At 43.3% G+C, this 22,216-nt stretch overlaps 1 protein-coding gene across 1 annotated transcript in view; it reads left to right on the top strand.

The window, feature by feature from the left end:
• Positions 1-1,168: 1,168 nt before the first annotated feature.
• galnt9 (polypeptide N-acetylgalactosaminyltransferase 9) overlaps positions 1,169-22,216 on the top strand; it is a 58,812-nt gene continuing 37,764 nt past the window's right edge. Inside the window, exons 1-3 of the mRNA XM_040195870.2 lie at positions 1,169-2,150; positions 9,864-10,044; positions 17,752-17,918. Of these exons, the coding sequence (XP_040051804.1) occupies positions 1,910-2,150; positions 9,864-10,044; positions 17,752-17,918 (589 nt within the window). The 5' untranslated portion in view covers positions 1,169-1,909. The remainder of the gene's footprint in view (positions 2,151-9,863; positions 10,045-17,751; positions 17,919-22,216) is intronic.

Raw genomic sequence — 22,216 nt, 5'->3', positions numbered from 1 at the left:
AATGCAGTGCATGTCGATGATCTGTTGACATCTGGCTTCCCTTGCTTAATAGCATCTTGTCTGAAAGTGTCCACTCTGCCAGGCCATGTAGGACTCTACCCAACTCTGCTCAGCTTCTAATGACGAGAACGTCCGCTGCACTAAAACCCCAGTGTAGTGTACTATATGGGGCCCAATAAAGCACTTACTACCATGTTTTCATATCCTCTTTGGGGCAAAGACTTTTCTTCCACACTGCCTTTATTTCTTACATCCATGGGTATTATATTTAGTTATGTTTTAAGGCTGCACAAATGAAAATTCAAAAGATCCAATGTACAACATGACATGCGTTGCTAGTGATGGACCAACAGAGAACGATTACTTGCAGTTTCTCAGCCCTGCAAAGATACTTAGCCTTAAAAATCATTGATTAACTCGTGAACATGTACTGGAGTACTTTGTTACAGAAGAGTCATTACTTTACTAAATCCTTGGCGGGGACCAAAATGCGTTTAAAAAGAGCGACCTGCATCCATCAGATCCCTGCAAGATGTGCGGAACAACATTTGTACCTTTATGACATCCTCTGATGAAGTCCGTAATCTGCGAGAGTTGCCGTCTGATTTTTGACTAATTAAGTGAAAGCACACGGTCTGACAAAATCTCACTGTGTGTAATTTACTTTCATTCATTATTCATTAGGAATTGGAGGTGAGACGCTCAGAGGTAACAGTATATTTATTTGTGAGGAGAGTGATTTGTAATAGCTCCTGTTTGACGGTTTGAATCTGCATGGCTGTCTCACTGTGTTTGGTAGTTCTAATGGTGAAGTACAACCCGTGCATGCGATTAGTGAAATGATAATTACACTCCTGAGGTTGACCATGCACACACGGCCAGCTGCATTACACGCACACTGGACCCTATAAACAACTTAAGCTGCTCCTGCTGCATCGGAGGTGAGGCGGAAACTTTACGGATCAAGTAACAAAGAATCTGTTAACACATCTTAACATTTCCACAGTTCACCAACAGATACGTGGGGGTAGGGTCGCTCCACCGAGCGCAAGTATGAGCTGCCTCCACAGTCGTGCGGGTTCCTCCATCCTGCTGGTGAATATTCATGACTGAGCCTCTAAATATCAGGACGCGGGAGGGTTTGGGGGGAGGGGGGGGGGGTGATGCCAGAGCCCGGCTGCAGCTCTCCCACCCGCATGTGAGGGCAAATCTGCTCTCAAGTCACCCTGCACCGCCGACCAGGGAAACAGGACTGACCGAGCAAAAACACAGCAGAGAGAGAGAGAGAGAGAGAGAGAGAGAGAGAGAGAGAGAGAGGCAGAGCGAGAGCGAGCGAGAGGGGGGAGAGAGACGCCGCCTTGTTTTTGAAGCATGCACATATTCTTTGCACATAAGCTCCCCGGGTTGATGTTTACACAGCGGGACGGATCAAGTGACCACACCGCCGGAAAAAGGAGGGGAGGGGGGGAGGATCCCACGGAGCAGCCGGAGGATGTTTCGACGCGAGCGGTCATGGCGACGCGTCCCCTGTAAGATGGACAGAAAGATGTTTTTCAACCCCCGCGGGATGTTCTGAAGGATGAATGCTCTCCCATCGGCGTTGTGTCTAGCTTGTAATATGTAGCTCGAACGTCCGCGTAGCGTGCGTGCAGCTGTTTCTCTTAGTTAAAGGAGCCCTTTTTTAAAATTAAAACCTCGCTCACCGGCTGCAGCCACGAGCCGTGGCCGCCTGCGGCGACCTTCCCCGCCGCTGTCCGTGGTGCTGAATCGACAGCTCCTCGGGTCTGCAGGAGTTGACCTTCTCCACAGCGAGCAGAAGATCCTCCTCCCGCATCACGGTGGAAAAGCAGGCCACCGCACATGGACAGCTGCTGGGCTTGACTGAGTCAGCCGGACGATATTCTCTTTGATGGCCGTGGCACGCAAAATCAAAACTTTGCTGACCGTCAACATTTTAGTGTTTGTGGGGATCATCCTGTTCTCGGTCTACTGCAGGATCCAGGACCGGTCCGAGGAGCTCATCCAGATAGGGCGTATGTCCGACCAGAGGCTGCGAGCCAGGACTGGCAAAGTTTCCAACTTGGTGGACAGGCAGTCTATTCTCCAGCGGCTGGAGAGGCTGGAGGATGTGGTCTACAACCAGTTAAACGGTAGGATAAGGATTCGACCATCTCAATATCAAAAGACCTACCGAAGTCATCATCACGATGAAGCAAATGAATCACTTTATGAATTGTGACTGTAGGCAGACTGTGTGCATTGTAGAGCACCATCGTACGGTTCCATTTGTTTCAGAATACAAAAAGTGCACACTAGGCTGCATGCTGTGGGGTTTGTTTGTACCTGAACCATGACTCATGCATATTTTTCTGTCAGCCTGCGTTCTCCTGTCTCTAAAAGACAGTGAACAAGCGGATGAGTTTACATATGAAAAATTGTGATGTGATATGTGATAAAGGCCCTGCTTGTTAGGAAAGAATGCCGATGTTTTACAGTACTTGGTGTATGTGCTTGTATTGCATTAACAGACTTTACTAGGCTGTTACTTTAACAGCCTGTCAGATCGCAAGACCCTAAACTCACAATTGACTTGTTGTAAACTTCACATAAACTTAAGTAGATGTCTGTAGTTGTGTTCTGTTCTGTGTAGAATCTCACTCAGTGGAAGTCAGTGGCACAGCAGCAGCTCAAATTTTGGGACGCACTGAAACATAACAGATTGAACAGGCTGCCTAAATTTTGATGGGGAGTATCAGGTAATGGCTCCATAAAGGAATGACGGACCTGTATTTCATTACACGGCCATTAGTCTGAGGGGCAGGTCTGGTTGCCTCAGCAGAACAGCAACATTTAAAATCAGGTTACGTTTGATATGTGTATTACCTGTATTCCCCTCTGGGAAATACACACTATCACAACTGATGTCAAGGCATTATCCCAACATATCCGTGAAAGGGCTGACAAGGACAAGATTTTCCAAATCTATAATTTAATACATTTAAAGTCAAATTAGTTTTTTGAACGTGATGGCTTTAAATCACGCTAAAGCATTACATTTCTATGTGTTAAAGAGCTTTCACTCAATTACTGTTCTCATATACATTTGTGGCCAATACAAAGGCTTTATAATGCAGTTCAAGAGCGTTTTTTGTGTATATTATGAAGTACACGGTGCTCACTTGCAGAACGTTGAGGGTACTTCTCCTCCCACAACTCTGATGACATTCCTCAGTGTCTGTAGTGTTTTATATTTCCACAGATCAGATCAGGTCTTGAACGCACACAGGTCTTGATGCAGAGAGTCGGCTCCAGTAGTAACGACCCACTGATTGATATTTGTATCCTTTAACCTATTCGCTTGACGGTGATGGTGGACATATTATGAGCTGGTTACTATTGAAGCAGAAACCTTTTGCCCGCCTGTTACTCCTCCTCAGAATGGTCTTTTCTGTGATGGATGGGGTGTCTTGAATTCTATTTAATGCTTCTCACCAGTAGAGGGCGCAGACATTTAAATACCCTTTTAATTGCAATCCAGCCCTGCACATGCTGTAAAACCCCTGAATTCAAACATATACGGAAAGTAAGCATTTTTATAACTTGTTGAATGTTCGAATGATCCAGAAATAGTGCTCCGACAGTCCTTTTGACAGTTTGCTCATCAATCGGTTTCACAGCTTCGCACAGCCCCAGTGCGGGAAACTGGTTCTGCATGATTTTGTTATTACGCCCAAGCGTCGGCAGTGTTTTGACGGCCACTCTGTCACTGTCAGTTATACTCGGCATCTGGCCATCCAGCCAGCAGGCCCTGCCTCTCAAAGAGTAAAATGTGTCCTCTCAGTCATTTGGAGACAAGGCAACCCCACATCATTTCACTGTAGGACAGAAAGAAACCGTCTGTTTTTGAAAAACCCTTTTCGGGCTAAAGGAAAAAGAAAAAAGCATCGGGGCCACTTACTAAAGTTCCATATGTCATTACACATTGAAATTGTCCAAGCAGAAAATGATTACGAATTATTTTAGTTTGTCTCAATTTTGAGTGGTAGGATTTGAGACTTGGCTGAAACACATTCTCTTCCTCTATTGCTTAACAGTTGTAATTGTAAGTCAGGGTGTTACACTGGATTCTAAATTGAGCTTCACATTTTCAATTAGCTGGATTCACCACTTCAAACTAATTAAAATATATACGATTTGCAAACAAACTCGACACAGGCACATAGCTCTTCAACACAATCCAAGTCTGAGACGAAAATGAGATTCCATTGCAGGTACGTCATTTTTCTTTGACGTCCGCTGTGTGTAGCCAGGAGTGCACACGGGCTTGGAAACAATCTCTGGCTGTCACCACCGCTCCACGATTTGTCTTGAGCTCTTTAATGGCATACTTAATCATATCCTCATATAGCAGGTCACTGCCCCCTTTTTTCTAAGTCGTGCGCAGACCACAAATAGTATTCCATGGCTGTTGGGAATAACTACGCTCAGAGAAGGACTCAGCGCGCCGATAACTATTTCCATGTCCAGCAGCGACGTGGTGTAATTGCCCATTCCCTCTGTTGTTTATTGCCCAGCAATGGTATGCCACGGGAGCTACAGCAAGCTCCAATTAGATTTGAAGGACATAAACAGGTCGCAAAATTCCCTTTTCATAGTCGTGTGATGGAAGGTCAGACGGACTACCAACAGGAAAACAATGGTCCAGATTTATCTACAGCTCATTCTGCGCAGAAACAGAAGCACTGCTCTCACGCAGTTGCCACCATATTCGGGTAATCAGACGAGAGGTTTTAAGCTTGTTAACAAGTGTATTAAGGCCGAGTTTTGACCTTAAGTACTGCATTAAAAACCAAACATATGTCCTCCTTGTGACTGACCAGCTGAAGCCCTGTTAGGCCGCCTGGCTTAAATTAATACTAATAAGATTGGCTGCAGCTATTCAAAAAATATAGATATGCATTTTTTTTTACTGTTTGACTGATTAGGAAATAACTGTTAGGTAAGTTTTCTGGCTGAAGTCATGTCAGAGAAATGGTATCCAGTACAGCTAACTGAGTTACTAACATTCAGTTGATGGTAAATGTATCTTGAGTTGACCTTTAGTGTACCCTGCTGACGGGGTAAAGCAAATGTTCATTTGCAAGTCTTGTATATGAAAATGTATGCAAGTAAGAAAAACATCAAATGAATAAACAAATAACATCAGTTACACATTTTCGCTCTCTGATGGCCTTACGGTCGTACTGAGTGGATTACTCATATCAGTCAGTTGAAGCAGAAATGCTCAAAAAATATGCTTCTTAAAAAAAATGTTTTTTAAACATTCCTAGCAGCGAGTGAATGTGCTGCTATTGAGTTAACTCCGCTGACCGGCGCTGCATGGGTGATTGCTTGAGCTCGGCTGTTGTCCCTCAGCTCATGTCGCCTCTGAGGCTGTTGCCATCAGACATGCATGTCACTTGCAGTGCTCGGGTGCTGATGGGATGGCAGCCTCACAGGCTCGGCTGCAGCAGCAGATATGCTTCTTATCTGAAAATGCCCAATTATGACAAAGAAACTAAGGCTGTTTATATGCTAAGCCCGTTGGAGCAAAGACTTGATGAGAAATGAGAAATGTCACTCACTACCTCTCGTGATGCTCTGACCGCACCTTAGTGATAAACATCGCGCCCTGTGCGATGCGTGATGGAGGCGGTTGCGGTGAATCACGGTGAAGCCTGACGAATGTAAATATATTCCATTAACGATATGTAGATGAGGCTCCAGTCGACAGAACAGTTTCAGAGTCCGATGAGAATCAATTATTTTCAATTCTTCAATTCATTTCTTGAATCATGATAATGAATTCAGCAGCTAACTTCACAATCAGCAGCCAGACACAGATAATGATGGCAATCTGAGATGGGGTGAGCGTTCATCTTATTCACACTGTCGTGCCGTGACTACTTTAACAACCTTTAACAATGACATCTGATGAAGGAGGGACATCGGCGTCAGCATTGCAGGTGAGATGATTGAGGATTTGATGGATTTCCGCTGCCTTTCTGAACTTTTCACAAAAAGTTTTTCGGGACAACCGTTCTTACAGATGCAACCACATTAACCAGAGTTGAACAAAAACGCACACTGATGCAAACAGCATTAGAGCTTACGCAGTAATATTTTTTTCCCCTTTCAAAATGATGGTGCTCCTTTTAATTGGATCCTGCTTCATCGCTATCGTTTTTCAGACTTGTAGTTAAGATAATAGTTAAACATGGCTTTATATGGCGCAAAAATGCTGGGAATTTAAGTAAATACAGGCGATACGTTTGATGTCCAGCTATTTGCTTTGGTTCTGTGTTGATGGATAAATCTTGAATGACTGTCACAGGTGTTATTTACACCTCATGATATACTTCAGCTTGGCCAGTCAACTCTGCACCATTTGCCCGTGTAGAAAATTATAATGAACTGCATTAATGAAGAAGTACACGAAAATGGTGATACTCCTTTTCTCTGTAGCTTATTTGTTTTTACAGAAAAATCATAATTGTCTTGACCTTCTCCCCTTGATTTCGTTTTTATGAGATTAATTGAGGTAAAAATCTTAACGCATACACAGGAGAACAAAATAAATAACACAGAAGATAATATATTAATATTTTGTGTGAAATAAACATAAAGAGTACCTCTCTTTATGTTTATTTCACACAAAATATATTTAGATTTGTTGTGCATGCAACGTCATGCTAGCTCTCTTAGGCATAACCACCCATTGTTTAGAGATGAATTGGGGTTATAGTGCCACCAATTTTAAAATCTGAGTTGTTATCTTCTTGACATGCCTGCTGATGTTGTGGCCGACAGCGCTACAGTAGAATTAATTCACTTCTTCTCCCGGCTCTCAATATGTCACAGATGTTTAGACTCTCCAGATCGAGTTATTTTGCTCTTTTTGAAGAGGTCACAAAAGGCTCCACCGTCCCCTGCCCATCAATATTTAGAACCTCACTTTGGACAAGAATAAATCCACTCTTGCTCTTACATCATTCATTTAAAATAATCGTTGAATTCAAGGCCCTGTCTTGTAAAGGCCAAATCAGACACATTCTTCAGGTGTGATTCATGGCTATGGTGGGTTTTAACATACTAAGTCAGGGGGATTTGGATGAACGGATTTTGAGAAACCAACATAGAGACAGATGAATACTCAAACAATGAGTCCAAATTGGCGCCTGACGATGCAAGGAACCACATCCTCCTTTTGTAAATGCCTCCTGGTGGGATGATGAAGGGGCTCACACTGTGAAGAGTGAATGAAAGACGACTTCAGGGAAAGCACATTGCGATATTAAAGCTGTGCAGTCGCAAGTGGACGGGTAGTAGGCGGGCGCTACGTTCCCTTTCAGGGTCCGCCTGACCGCCTCCAATCACAAAATGGCTGCCGAAGCAAAGCCATCCAGCTCCCAGAAGACCTCACCACCCACACGGGTGTGCGGTGGTCAGATCACTTAATCGAGGCGAGACTTAAGGGCTCTGGGAGCGAGCAGGGAGAAGGAAAGGGTAAGCGGCTGAGAAGCGAAAGCACACGGCCGTGAGAAGCTCACAGAGTGAGCTGGACTGGAGAACCGCATGAAGAGAAGTTTGAATGAAGAGGAAAGAAGACCAGCTAGCCGGTGAAGCGATGACACCAAAGTTGACTTTGTTTATACTTATAGTCGCTTTGTGTCAGTTTTGGGCTCATGTTGGTTTGAGAGGAAATAAAACCCAGACTTTTTGGAAAACTATTGATTTTTTTCCCCTGTTTTTATATCACCTAACACCACCTCCCCCGACACTGTCGTTTCGACTTTTCATGACGTTGCACTATTTTTGTCACAGCACTTCATTGGGCTGTGTTTAGGCCTTTGGTCATTGTCATCCTTTTTGGGCCAGAACAGCCCACTTGCTGCTTGTTTTTATATAAAGTACTTTGCACGTCTACATACATTTTTAACTCACGCCTTGGGAATAGAGCTCTTAATCCGCAGTGATTCGCTGTGCCCACAGAAATACACGGTGCAATTTATCCTTTTTTAAAGCAATGTTCTAAAAGGTTCTATTTTAGTTTTTTTGGCAACCCATTTCGGGAAATGAATGTTGCAGAGTTAAAAAAAAAAGCACAACTTAATGCATTCAATGTATCACTCTGACAACAGAATAAGATGCACATGAAAGGTAAATCAGAGACAGAATAATAACCTCAAATAACCAACCAGGCCTCATCAAAACAGGTCAGCAGCTGAATGACAACATAATCCTTACGTTTGTGGCGTACGTTTGCCGCAGTGCTGTTTTACCATTCCAAATACAAACCTTCCATCGTTAATGGATTTGCCACAATCTTTAAATTCATGTTTGTGTATCACAGTGGATCAGATTTTTAGGCTTCTCGTTTCATTACGGAATTTCCTTTTTAATGTTGCAGAGGACGTGTACGTCAGGTAGATGTGAAATGATCTGGGCAACCAGAAAAACCGAGCAGCCTCCAGAACTCTGTGTTATTGTGTGACGCACCAGTCGGCCGGTCTGGGACTTGAACCCCACCCATACTTGTCAAAATACTACCACATTGGCTGGTGCAGGAGATGCAAAGTCCCTGTTGTGGGAGAAGCCAGTTTTGCAATCATTCTTCAACAGCACCCAAGGATTTGAGGCCATCCAATTTCGGGTGATTACTCCGCAGTTCCTGGAGGGTTGAAACCGAGAGCTGAGCTCTTCATTGGTATGCACTGTTTACTCACTGTCTGTGTGTCCTTCTGGTGATATGGAGAACAGACGTGGCTCGATTTTTCTGTGGAGGCCACACTCGAAGCTCGGCTCACATAACAATTATGGTGCAGTTTCATGGAATTTAAAATGGTCCAGCCTTTCAGGCAGCTGGTGGAACCAATATGTCTGATAAAAAACATCCAGTAAATAAACCCACTGAGAAAAAAGTGGAGGAAGTTCCTACATCATTGGAAGAGGATCTTTCTTTCAAAGATCAGACAAGACATGACACACATTTCTCTCCTTCTTGGTTTGAAAATCTTACTGTCAAGGTATCAAAGCGACATTCTGTTAAATTAGTCATGGGTCATTTTAATGAGAGCAGAGAGGTATTTTAAGTCTGACACATTAAATTCTGTGCTGAATTTAGTTAAATTTGACCAAAGAACGCTAACATTATGGGGCTGGCTAAGGACTGGCCCCAATTCACCATTAAAGCACACGGAAACTGTTTGCTATCCATGATTTCTGCATGGCAAAAGCACCGTTTGCATTACTTCACAATTGCAATTGTTTCAACACACTTTTTATACTTTTATAATTTGCCACATGGATCCATCAGTGGCTCAATTCAAACCCGGTGGCCTTGTGTTGGAGCTGATTCAAAATCCCAGCATTTTATATTTCATACATTTACCCTGCATCATGACTTTAACATATGACGTTGCTTCTTATTCTGTAATGTGACTTGACATGTACTGAAGCACATCACTTAAAGTACCTAAGTAGTAGGAATATTTTACTTTTTAATAAGGCATTAAAGTTACATGTTCACAAAAAACAACACTCTTACAGTAACACATAATGACTTCCCCCCGCTGCTTACAGATTCTCTCCGGTGTGTTTTCAGGGCAGCTTTCTCCCTGACAGACAACGATGCCCTATTGACAAGTCCTGCTGTGCCTCGGAGCCGCCGTGCACACTGCTAGAACACGTCAATCATCAATCCCCTTTGCACAGTCTGTCTTCGCACCTCCCTCCGCTCTCTGTGTGTGTTCCTGCGTCTGCCTCATCACCTGGCCGGGTACATCTCAATGACTTTCCTCCATGTTGTGTCATTACCTTGGCAGGTTTGGCGAAGCCCATGGGACTCGTTGAAGGACCCGGAGGCCTCGGCCAAGGGGGAGCCGCTGCCACGTTGGGCGAAGACAGTCTTGATGCGGAAGGGAAGTACGAGGAGTACGGCTACAACGCTCAGCTCAGCGACCGCATCTCCCTGGACAGGAGCATCCCAGACTACAGGCCCAAAAAGTACGTGTACATTCCCTTTTTAACCGGAGCTCTGCACCCGTTGTTCCTCTTGGCATGCTTGTGTAATTTTAGAGAGACTTGTAACTGGATAGTTTACAAAGATTTCCTGGAAGATAGGGCAAGGTCAAAAGTGCTATTTTATATGCTTTTATAGCATGTGTGAGTGAGTGAGACTTACTTTGTTTGTGAGTTTGATGCATCCTCAATGGATGTTAGGGACTGACAGGTTATTGTGGATTGCTTGAGAATTTAGCAAAATGGCCCCAAGATATGGAAAGCCAGAAAATGCTTCTGAACTACAAATGTTTTATGTTAAAGGACAGTGTTGGTGGTGTTTATGCAGCGTTGAAAACACCCCTTTTAATTTCTGTTTAATGTTATTTTTGGCTTTCGATATCACTATGGATTTACTGTATGCGTTAAGTTTAATCTACCTTAATGCATTTGTACAATTCTCATATATTATTTAAGACTAACTGACAAAACAGTGGACCAAGTTCCTACTGTCCTACTTAATGTTTCCTTATTGAAGAGAAACATGCACACATTATTTATGTGCGTTTTTTTACCTCCTGGGGAGATTGTCCTGGTTTATGAATTTTTTTCCTGGCTACCCGCCCCAGTTTCATTGGTCTGTACATTCCAGAAGTATGAATGCATTTGGTAAGTGGTAAAAACAATTCAAACAACTGCATTTCTTTTGTCTGGCATTCGTTTCACAATGGTCGGCATTGGTTTTGTTGGCAGGTAACATCACTATTTTATTCATTGGCTGAAGTTGATAGAGACTCCTGCAGTGTTGTCTACTCTATTCTCAGATATTGTTACTCCTCTGTGCCTCCTTATCAGGGAGATTTTTGGGAGATTGCTACAACCTATAGGCTTCTAGTCTAATGTAAGCTAATGTGCTATCACAGCTCCAGTTTTTCCAATTTCCCCACCTTGGCTGACGAAATTATACATTTCATTAGGAAATATATTTTAGAAACCGACATTGTCTTTTTCTTACAAAGCCATTGAACTAGACTTAAAAAAAAAATTCAGCTATTTCTCCAGTCACGACCATTTTGAACAGAGATTGGTGACAGACACACACATGAAAGACCTCTATATTGTGGAAATACGGTCATTTCAAAGTCAATTATGTTAAAGAAAACTATGAATCGCAGTGATAGGGCACTGCTTCAAAACCAAGTAGGAATGAAAGGAAAGTAAATTGAGTGAGGTAGAATAACAAGCTCTACAGTTGTGCAAAGGGGGGGGGGTCTTGACTTAAAATCACCCCAAATTAATGACTCCAAAATGTCAGTGTGTCTCCCGACTGCAGAAGCCATCCTTACTTCCTGTTTGATACCTTTCTTGTGGCCCGACTCCATTTAATCCTTTCTCGTCTCTTCTGTCGATGCGGCACGGTGATGTTAGCCACAGAGCATCTTGAGTCTTCTGCAATGGGGAGTTACACAATAGAGAATAGGGGTAATCAGGGCTGCCAGTTGCTCTCATATCGCACAGTGTCAAAGAACAATGGCGACAGGGGGACACACTGGGCGGAAATCTGACGGCCAAGAGAGGTTTCTGGGGGCTTTAGCGGGGATAACAATTAATTTCATCCACGCTGCTTTGTTCGCAGCTCCTTTCACGCCCAGGAAAATTAGACTAGAAGGGAACGGGGAGGAGGGGCGAGCTTAAAGGAGACTGCTAATTAATTAAGACAGCTGAGAGGGCCTCTGGAACCCAGTGATTTTTAGGAAATTCCTCCTTTCTTTCTTCTCAGTAAGACAAAAGGCGGGTGAGTGTTGGGGGGTTAGCTGAGGTGTTTCCGGTAAATAGACTGTGTGTGGATTCAGTGCTCGTTTCACAGCTTGTGAATTCCCTTCTGCATTTCTTGATCTGTATCTGCGTGTCTATGTTTTGTACCCATTTAAACAACAACACAGTTGAGTCAAACAAAGTAAAGCGTCAGTCCATGACAGCTACGATAAAGACATTTGTTGTGAGGCTCAACGGAAATCAATACAGCGCAATGTGCAAACATAGTTTTCTTTGCCTTTTCTGGTTACATCACCAACGCCGTACTTTAAAGAGAAACATCAAAGAACCGCAAGTGAAAGAAAATTGATTCATGTGCAGCCAGACCAACACTGTTATACGCCAGCATTGTTGTGGCACTTGTGAGGACTTCTTGGGTGCTTTCACACCTACAGCAACCCGTTTGGTTCAGTTTTAAAGCAGTTCTCTGCGGTGCTGTTTCAGATTTCTAATTCTGCTTCTTTAACTAATGTCCTGCACGCAAAAGGTGACTGCAGCGCTGGTGAAGTGAGCTTAACAGGAGCAACCAGTCACCTCCTGTGTGATGGGCTTTTAATTGAACAGTACTCATTAAGCTGATGACTACAGGAGAGCAAAGTCTATCACCATGGCACATAACTGAAAGAGCCACACATTGTTAAGTCTTCTGAAAGTCTCTTTTCAAACCTGCCAGTGTGCAGCAAAACTAATTCATAATATTACGGCCGCAATTGTCTCTTGGATAAAAAAAACCCAACTGTAATCCTCTTTTCACTCCCCGCCGGCCTGTATTTCTCTGTTCTGCCCTTCACATCGGCATGTGACATTATTAACTGAGATACTAAGGGTTTTAAGTAGGCTCTATACTGTTGTGACTCTGTGACTGCTGTTCATTGTCCTTGGGAGGCTTTTGTATGATAACATCTAGCCGTGGAGAGAAAAATAATAAAAGCCCCACAAGCGAGAATAATTACTGATGCCCACTAAACAAACAAAATATGTCAAATGTGACTTTTTTTACTCATAAATAGAAAAAGGCTATTTAAGGCATTCAACCTGCTTTTCACTCTGCAGTTTTTCCTCCTGCGTGGGAGTTAACGTTCCATTGCTTCAAATCACACTTGTTTCTCTATTCACATTTTGTCAAAATAGTTAAACCCAAAACTATATGAACCACCAAGGAGCCCGTGTCTTGTGTTTGTCTGCCTCTGGGAGGGTGATAACTGTAGAGGGAGGCAGAGGAAACCGGCTTACCACATCTCTTTAGTGTCTGATACTGCAGCGTGGGGATCGTAAGGTCTCCGTGGTGCACGAGCTCCTGCAGCAGATTGTTGCTCTCTCCAGCGCCACAGTTTATCTCCTGGATGAGGCTCGGGGCTGGAGGGGGAGAGGGGGAGGGGGGGAGGTGTTGAGAAATGACAAGGCAAACGATTATCTTTCCGCGAGGAGTGCCCGTGGATTGGAAAGTTGCTTTAGTGTTGCCGGCATCGCGCGGGTTACAGGAGGTTAATGTGAAATTTCACAGCAAATAAGAGCTGCCTGTGGGGAAAAAGTCAGAAGGAGCGCGCTCATCCACACGGCTGCCGGGAGAGGAGGAGCGGGATGTGTGATTGGAATACGTCTTAATCTGGCACTCTGTTTCTGTCAAAGCTTGTTCCGGGTCAAATTATGAGCGCCGGCCAGTGAGTTCAGTCCCATTATAAACAGATGAATCGATCGCTCATCTTGTTACGGCCCTACAAGGATTCCCCGCTACTGCAGACAAGTACAAATTTAAGCCTGAGCGAAGCCTTAAATTGGATCCTGTAACTAGGGCGATGAAACCTACAATTCAAACACTCAGATCCCTTCTCATCACATCTCTACTTAAAACCATGAGGCTGCGTTGCCCCCCTCTGACATTGTTGGAGATGTTAATGTGGTAAAATTAATTAAAAGCAGCCTCTCCACCGTGTCAGAAAAGGAGTGAATACGAGCCACTTTGTTTTGCAGCGTGGCCATGTTGTGGTTGTGTAAAGGAGCGCCGCGGTGCAAAAAATAAATAAAATCTCTCCTCAAACTCACTGCCAGATTTGGGATTGTATTCATAGACTTGGCAGGGCTGATTGAGAGAGGCAATAGAGAAAGCTGTGAAAAGGAACAAAGGAGTTGCTGAGGGAGAGCATAAATGCACAGGCAAGGACTGAAATGATACAGTGGAGGAGTTATCAATCAAAACACTTGTGCACTTGCGCTTACGAATACGGCGCGAGAGCGGGGCTTAATGCATAGGTAGACGCAGGCGACGTGCATCCGTCATGAACCCTCTCTGTGGTTTAGTCTTCCTTTTATTACCTCTGTTGTCAAATGCCTGTGCGCTGTTGTAATGGAAGCGATTGATGCATGGAATTAAACTAAACCAGTCCAGATCAGTAAACCTTTAGCCTACGGACAGCAGATTATCATTAATATGCATGAATCAATGGTAGTATTAAGCTAAGTAGTCACATAAGACAACAACAAGGATCCAGATATTTCAGAGCATCGCAAGTACTATTCTCCTGTACTATATTGCAACCAACGCAAGTTGTGTCGGCATCTAATGCTAAACTATATACCTTGGCAGTAATGTCACACTAAGTAAGATGAAGGCAGAGTTTTTGTCAACCAAATGAGAAAACAAATTAAACTTTTACTCACACGACACGACAAAAACAATTAACCACAATCTGATGATCTATTAAATGTGCAAAAGGCCAACTGTACCCTGAAAGGTAAATTTACCATTAACATTCACCATTTACCTACTATTTTTACCTTTACCCCAAATCATATGGATTTTAAGTGAGTTAACGATAGTTATTAGGGAAAAGAAAACAAGAAACACTATACGAGTATATGCACTATACGCTTGGCCCATGACATTTTTGTCCATTTATATTTAAAGAGCAGAAATTAGGCCAACAAATACAACATTGAATTCACTAGAATGCATTTAAAAAAGCAACCAGCTCAATGCAAGAGAATAATTTACAGTGGAAGTCCACATTACCCACGATGTCTTTGATGTATGTGCAAAGGAAATGTGTAAAGCCAAAAAGGAAACTAAAAAGTATTTTAGGATGACATCCAAAGCCTTTACTAACTTCTGAAGTACATCAATTACCATCTGTTGTATGTATCGTTCTACATAATTGCTAGCGACAAATCTCATTGTTGAAAGGTGCGAACTTGCTAACACAGAGGACACACACACACTCATACCCACATAAACTAGCGGCTTCCAATGGGCGGAGAGAAGAGGATCACGCTGGGATCCATCTGCTGTGTGGCCGTCCTCCTGCGGCCTGACCCCGTGGATGCTGCTGACTCAGCCTGACATCGCGGCTCACCGGTGTATCAGTGCGCCGAGCACCAGTAGAGCTCAGATGGCTCTCAGCGAGGGTGGACGAGCAGGGAACGTGCCGTCTTTGAACAAAACATGTTCAAGGTAGCAGAATTTGACTTTGATAGCAACACTGCCCAGTTTGAGATCTAAAAATACGACTACACCGCTAACGTTTGGATGAAGAGGATTTTTTTTTATTTGATTGGTTTCAGTATGCAGACATAACACAGTATAGCATCAGACCAGGGATTTTACACTTGGTTAATGGTGTGTTTACTGTACTCTCTTCTCTAGCAATCCTAATTTGTGTTTGAGGATGATGATGTTATTTTAAAATAATGCCAGAGCCAAGAACAAAATTTCAAAAAAAATGTATGCTTCATTTGTGGTACAGTATGTACACTGTCTTGTTAATAAGTTTGATGGTATATAACTGGCTAATGCAATATGTAAGACTTCGGAAGCTTCATAAGTTTTACTGAAACTAAACCAAAGACATGAATTTAGTTGAAGCTTTAGTTGATTCATGTCAATTTGCTTGATTTTAATAAGGAGCAATATTATATTAATTACAGCCCAAATCCCTTGTAAATAATTCATCCACTACAATTACTATAGCCACCTCATTATCCCTACATGAGGAGACAGCACTGCTGAATAAGATATTTGAAAACATGGAGAAACGGGCTGAAGCGTATAAAATGCGTTTGTCAGCTGCTGCGTTTGGAGCCTCAATTTTGCAAGATTCACAAGATGTTCGCAGCGTGTGTGTTAGCGGGTTCACAGTTGCCATAGGAATTGGCCAAGTGTTTCCGTCCAGTCAACACTGTTATTGCTGACTTCAAAGCCACAGCACGCCTGTAAGAAAAATTCAGTTGTTTTTTTCCGGAGGTGACAGGCATGAGATTATCAGCAAAGTAGAGTAGCAGGCTTGTTGTTGTGAGAGGGAGACGCGGACAGTGTGAATGTTACAGACGTTTATTTGTCTCAGTGTTCACAGATGTTTAAAATAAGTTATCATGGAGGGTGGTGAGAGATGGAAGACATTGAACCCATTTTGGTCGTATTTGGGCTCGTGTTTACATGTTACATAGAGAAATTCACCTCTCTGTGTAGACACATTATACTTCAGATTGTCTGTGTCAATAGAGGCATCTGATTGCCTTCCCCAGCCACACTATTTATGTACTAAATTAACTCCCAACGCAGTTAAGGATGAACCCAAGTGTCATAAGTTGGCTGCATTTACAACTCAGACAGGGTTTTGCCTCTCGACGTGGCCATTAGTAATGCAAGATGATGCAGTCCATCCCTGACATTGCCAAAGTCACACTTTATTTTTTATCTAAGTTTGTACATCATCATTATGAGAATTAACATGTCAAGGGGAGGAAGTGTTGGTCTGTCCCCCTCAGGATGGATTGTAATCACTTCGGTGATCTTCTCGCCTTTGTGCAGCATTACAATAAGGTCAAAACACCATCCGACACAGCTGTACTTTGTTCTTAGTACAAGTCGACGTTGAATGCTTAAATGCTTGACTAAAATGGTGAATGTGTTAAACATAATGGCCTCATTGTGAGGCTTCTTAGCAAGCCAAAGAATTTGGGTCTCAAAAGGAAAACTACAGTGAGCAAATTCAGGGTTTGACCGTTCAGATGAGGGTTGGCAGCTCTGCTGTAGCATTAGTCGCAGACTGTATTGAGAGTGCAGGTCTGGGACTTGCAGCTTCGCTATCAAATGGATGTGGGGCTTCAAATTCTATTTTAGAAGAGAGATGTATTTTACCCCTGTTTACTGACAAAAAAAGTTATTCAAGTACACCCCATGAGAACACACTGTTGTGTGTTCTCATGTGACATAAAACATTTGATTTCATTTTTAAGAGGTAAAAGCTTCTTGAACTCCAACCAGTAGGAGGATGAGGCTGATTTATCAAAAAGATAATATGTTTTTGTAGGTGTGTAGGTGAACAAAAGGTGGAACTAATCACATTAATTATGTCTGCATCCCATTTACTGCAGGTGTTGCGTCTCCGGGGCCCCCGATATCGGCACACCCACATGGAACAAAGCCTCCGTTAATTATACCCGGGATTTATTTCTGCTATGACAAGTCAAAACATCTGCTGTGAGAGAGCTGTGTCTAGTCGGTGTGTCATTGTGGGTTATGGGCAGACTGGGGTATTTCGGGTGGCTGCTGCAGTCCCTGAAGAGGTAATCGAGGACCATGATGGCATTCAAAGGGGCCATAAAAGTCTTTTTAAGGGGGTTTCAGCGATATTTTTCAGCTTCTTCAAAGTATGCCAGCAAGGTTGTGAAAACCTTCATTTCTATTTTCTTTTACACATTGGCTGTTCCGAAGCGTACCCTTTTTTAATGCATAATTTGCTATACAAATTATTGCTCTATGGGCCTTGTGAGAGAAAATATTGATACTCAGAAACACACGCACACAAAGAAAGATGTAGATATTTATCTCAGTCAATGGACATGCAGACAAAGTGCAGGTGGTTTTAGCTCTGGCTCATGATCTTAATTGTGTCTCAACAGGTGTAAGCAGTTGATGTACCCAGAGGACCTTCCTCAGATCTCCGTGGTCTTCATCTTTGTGAACGAGGCGCTGTCGGTAATCCTGCGCTCCGTCCACAGTGTTGTCAACCACACACCAGCGCATGTACTCAAGGAGATCATCCTGGTGGACGACAACAGTGACAGTGGTAAGTGTTTTTTACTCCACACGGGTGTAAAATCATTAAACAGGACATTTATTGAATAATACTGGAGCAAGCAGGACACGGGTGCAAAGTCATGGATCAAAGTGCTGCCAGTCGTCCTCAAATGTAGTCGATCATCTTTGGCACCACAAGATTCTAAACGACGCACAAACATCTTGCTATGATTTGACCCAGAACCCAATGTGCCTCTGTGCGAAATGCTTTCTGTTGTCTAAGTAATGACCACCTGACTAAGGTGGAACGTTATTGCAGTTTTTGCAGCATAAGACATTTTTCAGTTTGGTTTGATGATAACACATCATTTCAACATTGACCTTGCAATATGTAACCAAGGTGTCCAACTGTTTGCCAATAGATTCATTTTTTTACACCTCAAAAAATTTGCCTCTGAGGTCTTTAGAATCCATTCACATTGAAAAAGTCCCCCCCCCCCCCAAATCCTTCTACGCTCTTCAGGATAATGGTAGGCAATGATATCCTGTCAGTTGTCTGGTTTCATCCAATATCTTTCTGATCATTTCCTTTTTGCATCACATTTGAATGTTCCTCACTTACAGAGTGTTTCCTCTCAGACCTGAAATCGGGAAACCTGCAGGACCTCCAGTTTGTCATCGTCTAAAGCTGTCGGCTTGCTTATTCAGTTGAGACAGTCACCCAATTCATCATGTCTTGTCGAAGCTGGTGGAACACAAACTTGAGGCGTCATACACAACTGAGTTAGCGTGATGTTTTTGGACTCCTGCCAGAGCAGTCAGTCTTCTGATGCTAGGTGTGTGTGTGTGTGTGTGTGTCAGATACGGTTTTTGTCTTTGGTTTTGCGAGTAACAGTTTGCTAGATAGATAGGATAGAGAGAGATCCTGAGGGTGGACTCCTGCACCGCAGGCTTTAAAATAACCTAAAACAGAAGAAGAAGAAGAAAAGCGTGGTATTTGTGTCGTCCTTTGCTAAACTGCCGCTGCATCCTACTGTCTCCATGGCGATGTGGGCAAACGCTTCAGCTGCCTCCGCACCGTGACGCCCACAGCAGCTGACGATGCTCGGCTCCACATCCCGAAAGCTTTTCCGTTCGGGAGAGGGAGGGACAATGAACTAGATTCCAGACGACACTTGGCCCTCCTTCACTTGGCACGGAGTAACAGGCCTGCCTCCCCCAGGCTGGCAGCGGAAAAGGGCGCATGAATAACATACTGAAAGAAGGCCGAGCAGGAGTCAGCACTGGCACATCTCCGCTCCCCGCTGAGGTTCTAACTGCCTGCAATTAAACAGGCAGCCGTTAAAAGCCAACGATAAAAATGGAAGCCGACCCCTCCTCTCATTATGTCATTCCGCCCCAATAACTCTGACACTTGCAAAGGTTTTGCCTACAGTACATTTTTTTCTGAAGGACAACCCTATTTTTACTATAGAGACTGCAACATTTTCTCTCTGCTTCCTACCACGAAACGTTGTCATTGCAAGGGTGTTAAAGAGCACTTAAACCCTCAGGATATGAAAGACTGGAGGAAATCCATGATAATGGTTAGTTATTATGGTTAGTCAGCAGAAACTGCAGAATAAGCACCTAGAATCAATATATTTATTAGAAGAAAGTAAATGGCAACTAGGAAAGGTTAAATTAACATGCGTTATGTACGGTTATGACAATACAATATGGAATGATGTATCAATTAAGTGATCAAGGGATGAAGTGATTTGAAGAAGAAACATTAGCTAAACATTAGAAATGTAGTTGGTTGTAAACAACTGACGGTCTTTTTCTAAGAACAAATGGTCATAAATCTAAATGTAGCTGTCCTATACATTTTTATTCTTGTGAAAAAAGAGTTTGTCCTGATTTTAGATTGATTTGACAAGGATTAGATCTTTGTCAGCAGATTACGTGCCTGCCTGATATTTAAACCACAAAGTTGCCAACTCATTCCCACTAATTAATCCCTGGGGAGTCACCTAATTTGCCACAGTAATACCTCAGGCATGAAAACTCATCAGATCTGTTAGAATAAAGTTGTCTCCAGTCAGTTAAAGAGAAAAAAATTCAAACCGATATACAAGCGCTGTCAAAGACAGCAGCGGGCAAAGAAACAAACTCATGACCTCTGCGGCTTGTTTACTACCTTTTCCTTCAAAGCGTTGCAGGCTGACGTTTAGCGTTAGCGTGCTGTGTGTGTGGCTCACCGACCTCACGTCGCACGATTGCAAGGTGTTGATGATTTCAGTGTCCATGTGCCTCTTTAACACGAGGTCAACTTAGGGTCACTGCCTGTAAACCGACACGTCCGTCAGCCGCTCTTACTGTATGTTTACCAACAGTGATGATAATTAATGCAGAAGTGTGAGCTGTTTCTCGGGTGCCGCTGCTGTGACATTAGACAATGAATATGCAGGCTGGTGTGCTTGACCTTTTCTGGATGGCTCCGTCTGTCCCCTCTCATTTAAACAAGGAGATGAGGCGAGGTACAGCCACACTCGCTCCTCGGCATAACAAATTAGGCACCGGAAGTGTGTTTGCCTTGTGGCTGAAAGGTTTATTTACAGCTCTGAGCTAAACCCTCATTCCAAGTGATGATCTTTACCTACGTGTGTGTTACAGGCAGGACAACTCCAATTCATTTGTGTTCGCCATTGTGGCAACATAACAGCGATGAAAGGCTTTTCCATTGATTCATGTTTTGATAGTGTATTTTTGAACCTTCAAGAACATCACAATATCCATGAATCAGAGCATCGTCCTCGGTTTCTCTGTGTTGGCAGAGATCAGAGCTTTGAAAACAAACAAAGAAACTCATTCTGTTCTGAGGCTGATTTTACAGGATCGGAAACAGAAAAGCCTGTGGCTTTTTTTGAATACAGGAGTATCTGTATTTAGTGAGCACAAAAGGGGCGGCGTGCGGAAGGATATCATTCAGGCTTTTTCAGCATGGAAGTCAAATCTAAGGCTTTGCCCCAGTTTAAATGATCAAAGACTGTTCAATAACTCCTTCTATCCATCCTCAACGCAGCGGCTTCCACGATCTCCCAATTCCCCAAAGGAATTCACGGTGTTCGTTGCGCAATCCACAATGCATTAATTTTAAATAGTATGATGGATAGTTATTTATCCCCAGCTATTCTTCACTGCTACTCCTTTAAAATGTATTTCCTGCTCCATAACTCCCCTCCCATGGACGCAGTCCAACGTTTTATTTGCTCAGATCTGCGGGACGCCCATAACTTTTCTCCTTCCCCGCAAAGCCCGGTAATTATTACACTCTTAATGGCTTATATCATATTGTAGCTGCAGAAAGAGGCAATGACGGAGGAGACCCAAGGCACAGGTTAGAAATATTCACTGATGCAAACAGAAACAAACCGTAAAGTTCCCAGGACCCTCAAAGAGGAGCAGATTCTAACAGTGACTGATGCATATGGGAACGCAGATGATCCTCATTATTCCTAATGAGCGCACGTGACATTTGTACTAAATACCAACAGCGAGCTCATTTGTACCCACTGCTCTGAGAGGTTTTAGAGCAAAGATGAAAAAGAAAAGGTTGTCTCAGTTCGTGAGCATGACATTAGCTCCATTGCATATTAGACTGTGGTCAAAGTGCTTACTTACTACAAATAAGTCAAATTAGAGTAGAATGACATGGCAAAGTCCACACAGAAATACTGGAGATCAGATCTACTACCTTCTTGCAGCCATTTACATTGCTCAAGGTCCCATGAATGCTTGTGTTAATTTGGTATCAAATGCTACTGAAGGTTTGCCTCAAGGGTCAGCACCCAATGCTCTACACCATCAACTAGAAAAGACTCCTGACAATCCATCCACTCACTATTTCTCCTCAGCCATTTCTTTACTTCCACTGGCTGATTTATGTTGTCAGTCACGGCCACGAGCCAGGTGTGGATGCCGTTCAGAGCCAGTGTGCCACAGGCGTCCTTATTAATCTCTCCCTCAGAAAGTGGAACGCTCGGCAGCAACCCAGAGGAGAAGCTCAAACAGCCATCTATCCTCCATTGGAACGCAGACAGGCATTTGGGCAACTGGCCGTTTACACAGGAAACTTTTTCCAGCGTTGACAGCCAAACTTGTCTGCGAGGAAAGAGGAGGAGAGATGAATTAGTACATCGCTGGAATGCGTTAGAGAGTCGGTGGGTACAGCGACCTCTATTGGTTGACCTCTGTTGATGGCTTTAATGTGAAGACAAGACCACTGAATTTCTCTCTTTTTAAACCATTATGAATAACTTTCACTCATAAGTGTTACTAAGGGGGTGTTAAGGGCGATTTAAG

Source organism: Gasterosteus aculeatus, chromosome 13, assembly GCF_964276395.1.
Source record: "Gasterosteus aculeatus chromosome 13, fGasAcu3.hap1.1, whole genome shotgun sequence".
Taxonomy (NCBI): Eukaryota; Metazoa; Chordata; class Actinopteri; order Perciformes; family Gasterosteidae; genus Gasterosteus; species Gasterosteus aculeatus.
Note: the sequence above shows the minus strand (reverse complement) of the source record. Positions and strands in the feature narration are given on the sequence as shown.